The following is a 6830-nucleotide window of genomic DNA, read 5'->3' on the forward strand; positions in this document are numbered from 1 at the left end:
ATAAATAAATTATATTTTCATTACGATAAAATGTTTAATACTTTAATATTACTTAAAAGTCATATTATAATCAAAACTAGCTAATTGCTATATATACATAATTGATTATAAATACAATTATATTTCAAATATATAAAAAAAATTTACATGAATTAAAAATTTTATGTTAAGTAATATATTTATAAATATTAATTTACATTACATTTTTAATACATAGAATTTAAACACAATGTTTCTAAGTTATTCCTCTTTCTATGTTGTGCGTTTCTAATTTAATTATATTAAATTTTTATTTTTAATTTTTGAGGAAAATATGAATATCTAATTTTTTTGGCTGAATATCTAATTTTTTGGCTAATTATCTCAATAAAATTTTATCAAAAAACTTAACAATTAATTTTAAGAATTATAAATTTTTTAGCTAATTTCAGTATATTTTATAAAATTTTATTTGTAATTATGATAGAAGTTAAATTCAAGTCGGACTAAGAATTTTTAAATTTTATAGACTCTAAAATAATTTAAATAATAGAAAATAATAAAAATATAAAAACTAAAAATAGTGAAGCATATATTTGATAAAGAAGTAATATTTGGATATTTAAGTTATACACAGGCTATAGGTCTCTCACTCAATTAAATCGAATTGAAAAAATTAAAAATAAAATTTTAAAAATATTAAAAATCAAACCAAATCGATTATTAAAATATAACCAAATTGAATCAAATCGATAAAAATCAATTCAGTTCGGTTCGATTATATCAAAATTAAAGTTCGCAAATTTAATACGTTTGAATTTAAGCTACTGACTAGATTGAGTAAAGGAGGAGAAAAGATATTGAACTTAATTAGACTGTTGGCTGGATTGGGTAAGAATTAGTATAATAGTATATATTAAAATCAGTTAGTTCGATTAATCGGTTATTTAACACGTTTAAATCGAATCGAATCGAAAATTATATAATCTGAAAAATATTAATCGAATTAAACCGAACGTTTCGACTAATCGAACCGCTAAATTGAAATTAGTCGGTTTAAGTTCAATTTCTCGGTTTGAACCAAGATATGCTCTCCCTAATAAGCTATTCTAATGGAAGATGGATGTTCTGGTTTGTAATGCCAAACCGAATAATCTAATTAATTTTTTTTTTTACTAAATTTTTGAGTTTCAATTGTAGATCATCTAAAAACGACATATAATACAAGGACTTGAGACATCTAATGACACTTCAACTTTAGATCATCTAAAAACGACATATAATACAAGGACATGAGACATCTAATGACACTTCAACTTTAGATCATCTAAAAACGACATATAATACAAGGACTTGAGACATCTAATGACACTTCAACTTTAAGGTTTAGAGTAAACTACTTTATCTGAGATCAAACACGGAAGTTGTTGATCTCCAAGCACTTCCCTTCCCCTCTCAGGGAGACCTTTATTCATTGGCTAACCAGGGAACTTGACATCCTAAAACCATACTGCAGTTGAGCCACACGATCAACGACACTATTGATCCCTCCAGCTTCATTTCCTTATTGCTTCTTGGCATGCCTTTCACAGAATGACTTCATCCTTCCAAGGCCATCTTCAAGGGATGAGGGCTCGATGGCGAAAGTTATGCGAAGCCAATTCTTCATTCCTACAGCAATCCCTGTATCAACACAAATACCTTCTATAGTTATACTTTATAAAGTTTAAGTATTAATTCGAAAACAACCTGATTCACTCGGCTAATTAAGAAACTCTATGCTCTTCACATGTCTTACCAGGTAGAACTATGATGGATTCCTCTTTAGCCAGCTTGAGACAGAAGTCCATATCATCCTTGATGTCCTCCAATAGTGACAAATTCAGTTTCGCCTGTGATAAAATTTTTAAATTTTATAATCATCTCTGATAATCTGAGATCCAATAGAATAGGGTTTTACAAGGGTTCTTGTATTATAGAATCAAGATTAAACTTTCTGAGGAGGGGACTCCTTTTTTATACATTGTCTTGCTTGCTGGTGACGTGTAAAGGTCTCTCCAGGATTGGGCCACGCGTCTCTGCCATACAGATTCGGGTGTACTAGGGTATCAGCTGCCTGCTACATGCGTAACGGCCTCTGATTCTCCTCATGCGTACGTTCGAGCGGATCTGCCAGGCTGTCTGGTGAGTACTGTTCTGGACCCCGGGCTGGGCCGAGAGTTGGGCTGGACGCTGGGCCTGAGAGGGGTCTGCTGGTCAGGGATCAGGCTGGAGAGGAAGCTAGGTCGAGCCCGGCCCGGAAGCTGGAATGAGCCAGGCTTGTTGGGGGGTGTCAAGTACGTGGGCCTCTGTGTCATGGGCCTTTGGCTGTGGTCAAGCCCCTGTTCTGGGGTGAAGAAATCCAGCGGTCATCAATTTCCTTCATTTTCTCCAGAAAAAAAAAATGTAACTACTATGCGATGCTCCTCACCATTACAAACATAGAACCTTCTGGCTTCATTGGGCAAGTAATGTAAGGGTTTTGCTGAATTCTGTCATAGCATTTGTCTACTGCCTCTCTCAGTAAGTTAACGATTTTCAGAAAGAAATCCTTCTTCGTGTTCTCGAGGATCTCAGGAATTGCACCCTAATACATAGCTCAAGACTTGTAATTTCAAGATAAGCCCACATGAACATTGAGCTAAAAGCCAATGTTGTCTCAAGTTCAAAAAGATTTACCACTAATTTCTATGAATCACAAACCTGAATGAAGGTTGCAGGATCAGAGGAGAGATTGAGACAGCTAACTATTGAGTCAATAACCTGAAAATAAACACAAACTGATGAAATTATAGCAAGAAGACAATGACATAATTTCTTCTGAAAAGGTGTAGAGAAGAAGCCAACCCCAGATTTTTGAAGGATTCCATTGGGATCAGCAGCAACAAGCCAACCAATTCTCCAGCCAGGAACAATCCATCTCTTAGAGATAGATCCAAGTGAAAGCACAGGCACAATTGACCCAAAACTTCCCATTCGCACATAGGGGGTGCTCCCAAATGTGAGATGTGCATAAACTTCATCAGCAATAACCATAATTCCAATCTTTCTAGCTGTCTCTGCAATCTAATTTTCAATAAATCAACTGAGATATATCGTCCTATCAATGACATTTAATGCTGTAATAAATGTTATGGGGAGCATAATTTTTATTATTTTAAATTAATAAAAAATACATTAAAATTGGAAAAAAAAATCACTATCATAAGAATTGAACAATAACGAATGGAATTTATTTTCTTATATATTTTACTTAATATTAAATTTCACTTACTTTTATTAATAATTTCAATTATAAATGCTTTAATCACCTTATAATATCCTTAATTCTAAATAAATTATATAAATACTGTAATCACCTTATAATATTCTTAATCGTAAATAAATTATATATTATATACGATACCTTCTTAAAAATTCATCAGTACAATGAAATTTTGGTCTTTACAATTTTTGATTTTGATTCTTATAAAAAAAATTAAGTCGCAAAAATTATAATTTTTTTTCTATAATTTTTATCTATTTTACGTTTTTACACATATTAAAAATTATAATTTTTTTTATTAATTTTTCAATTACATCCATTTTACATAGTGGACCCAATTATATCATGGTACAATACAAATTCAAGTAGATTCCATCTAATTTTTTATATAGAAATTCTTGCATTTACTTTAAATTTACGGTGAATCAGATCTAGCCAAAATTACTCTATTAGATAGATCCCGCATATTTGTATCTTAATCTATGGTTATCAACCTAGCTAGCCAATAATTTCCTAAGAATATATGTTAAGCAACACGAAACCTCAAGAAGTAATGAAATACCCACTTGCTTCAAGTGTCCATAGCTGTAGACATTTCCACAAGGATTGCCCGGGTTTATTACAACAATAGCAACAGTGTTGTCATCAGCTAGAGCCTCAACAGATTCAAGATCAACCTCCCATCCTTTTCCTGATAAAAGATCAAAGTGGCGAACCTCAAGATTAGATCTAGCAGCCACAGCTTCATAGTATGGGAAACCTGGTCTTGGAACCAAAATGTTAGCCCCAGGTCGACCAAGAACTGTTAATGTCACTTCAATAGCTTGTGTGCACCCAAGTGTAACAAAAACATCATCTGGTGATAACTTGAATGGAAGGTCACGATTAAGATGATCTGCAATAGCCCTGTTAAAGTTTCAAATACATAAAGATATCTCAGAGAAAATTTTCATTAAACTTTGAACATAAATTTTCAAATACATAAAGTTTCAAATGAGATAAGCGCTCCATTCATTTCTAAAGTATTTATTGATTATAAATTCTCTGATTGAATTAGATAGGAACTTTGAACATCAGATTAATTTTCATTAAACTCCCAACCTCAATTCTATCTGTTTTGATATGATAAACAAATCAGTCAAAGGTCAAAAGGATCACTATAGTAATCACTTACCTTATATTAGCTTAATTTCTTTAAAAAATATCCATAATAGAATTACACTATAAAAAAAAATACTAGCAAGAGAAATAATAATGTGAATGGAATCTTATGGATCTACCTGGACATCCACTAATTATGAAAAACTCATGAGTTCCCTTTTATCACTATCAACTTAAAAAAATACCAAATGATATGCACATCAAGTACGACAAAAGTGGAACGGCGGCTATAACTTTTCAAAATTTTTTTTAGGGAAAATTACTTTATAGTCCCTGAGGTTTAACGTAATTAACACTTCTGTCCCTCTATTTTGGCGACCCAACACTTAAGTCACTCACTTTCTTTTCTGTCCAACTTCGTAGTCCTTCCGTCCAAAATAGCCGTTTGGGACACGTGAATTGACAAAATTAACCTTCTTCTTCTTCTTCTTCCTCCTTTTTCTGCAACTTCTTCTTCTTCTTCTTCTTTCTTCTTCTTCTTCTTCTTTCTTCTTCCTTCTTCTTCTTCTTCTTTCTTCTTCTTCTTCTTCTTCTTCTTCTTCTTCCTACTCTTTCTACAGCAGCTTCTTCTTCTTCTTCTTTCTTCTTCTTCTTCTTCTTCTTCTTCTTCTTTCTTCTTCTTCTTCTTCCTACTCTTTCTGCAGCAGCTTCTTCTTCTTCTTTCTTCTTCTTCTTCTTCTTCTTCTTCTTCTTCTTCTTCTTCTTCTTCTTCTTCTTCTTCTTCTTCTTCAACTGGAGAGAGAAAGCATGAAAGAGAAAAAAAAAAAAAAGGAATTTCACATTAAGAGAAGGGTATTTCTGGAAAAAATTATCACCTCTCACTTTTGACTCTTTGACCAAACGGTTTAAATGGACGGAAGGACTACGAATTTGGACGGAAGAGAAAGTGAGGGACTTAAGTGTTGGGTCTCCAAAATAGAGGGACAGAAGTGTTAATTACGTTAAACCTCAGGGACTAAAAAGTAAATTTCCTTTTTTTTTATGTAAACTAATTCGTATTGGATATATATAGGCTATATTTATTTGAAAAAAATAAAAGAAAAAAAAGCTAAGAAAATAATTTATGGAATTCAGAAAAGTGAATATTAAATTATATTAAAATTAAATTTTATAATAATTTATTTTAATTATAAATATAAAGGGGAAAAATAGACAGTTTATATTAAAAAAGCTACTTTAAAAATACCGTCTTCCTTTCTTATAAATATTTTTATACAATGGAAAAGGATAAACATCATTCAAAATCTATTGATTTAATTATAGAAACAATATTTTCTATTTAAAAAAAAAAAAGAACTATTTTTATGAAACATAGTACACAGTGCTTTAAAATTTCCGCCGAGTATGGCAGCTCAAAACCTGGTGAATCTCTAGTTATTTTTGTCCTAGTGTCCAGTGCTGCATTCACATACAAACAAAAGAAAGGACGAGAGCATCATCTGAGAATTGAATAAGACTAGAGAGAACAAAATATCAATACGCAGCACAACCCCAATACGCCAGAAAAACCCACCAAAGATTCCTTGGCCAAAAACAATAATAATAACAAACACTACCAGTTATTACAAAAACCTAATGCGAGATATGCAAGAAAAATCAAGATTATTCAATGGAGGAGGAGAGAGTAACACAGGACTATTAACGACTCCATTCAAATAAACTTGTAAAGAGAATGAAAATAACAACAACGATGATAAAATAGTGATACCTCCTAGCAGGAAGAATACCAACGGTTGGAGCATAGCAGTTATATTTGGCGGATTTTAAGGCGTCGACGATGGCATCTTCGGCGATACAAGTGGTACGGAAGCAAGGAAAGGCAGAAGGATCGCCGTGACCGAGAGGAATTAGCTGTCTTTGATCTTGTTTGTTGAGATTTGCCATTAAAGTATTGAGAACTCCACGCACTGTTATAGCAGAGGCTGTCATTAGTGCCTTATTGTTATTGGCCTCAAAACCCCATTTCTTTGATCCGTTTTCCATATCTCCTCCTTTTGGTCTCTACTGCCGTTCAGGCCTTTGGAGTTTCTTTATATGTGGAAAACCAATTAGGAGTGGCATACAGATTTGATAACCTATTTATAGGTAGAGAGAGATAGAGGGAGAGATTCTTTGCACATATTTGAGCATATAAGTTATTTTTACACTTATTCAATAAAAAGTTAAAATTTCATATTCATATATAAGTTTTATTGTATTTTAGATAAAATAAGAGTTAATGATGAAAAAAAAATCTTTCTATTTTTATTTTATTGTAATTATATCTATTTTTTATCAATTAAAATTTAAATTTTTAAAATTATTCTAATTATACATGTCATTATTTATTTATATCGTAAAAAAATTAACAAAATTGACACATCGTTTATCATATTATTAATGCCTT

General features: G+C 31.8%; 1 protein-coding gene across 1 annotated transcript; it reads right to left on the reverse strand.

Moving 5' to 3' along the window:
- Nucleotides 1–1166: 1166 nt before the first annotated feature.
- On the reverse strand, nucleotides 1167–6562 carry LOC110612621 (nicotianamine aminotransferase 1). The gene is made up of 7 exons (XM_043955652.1): nucleotides 6153–6562; nucleotides 3850–4189; nucleotides 2866–3084; nucleotides 2722–2781; nucleotides 2450–2605; nucleotides 1778–1871; nucleotides 1167–1662 (listed from the first exon to the last, which is right to left on the reverse strand). The coding sequence occupies exons 1-7, from the start codon at nucleotides 6425–6427 to the stop codon at nucleotides 1544–1546; spliced, it is 1263 nt and encodes a 420-aa protein (XP_043811587.1). The 5' UTR covers nucleotides 6428–6562; the 3' UTR covers nucleotides 1167–1543.
- Between the last annotated feature and the right edge of the window lie 268 nt (nucleotides 6563–6830).

Source organism: Manihot esculenta, chromosome 4, assembly GCF_001659605.2.
Source record: "Manihot esculenta cultivar AM560-2 chromosome 4, M.esculenta_v8, whole genome shotgun sequence".
Classification (NCBI taxonomy): domain Eukaryota; kingdom Viridiplantae; phylum Streptophyta; class Magnoliopsida; order Malpighiales; family Euphorbiaceae; genus Manihot; species Manihot esculenta.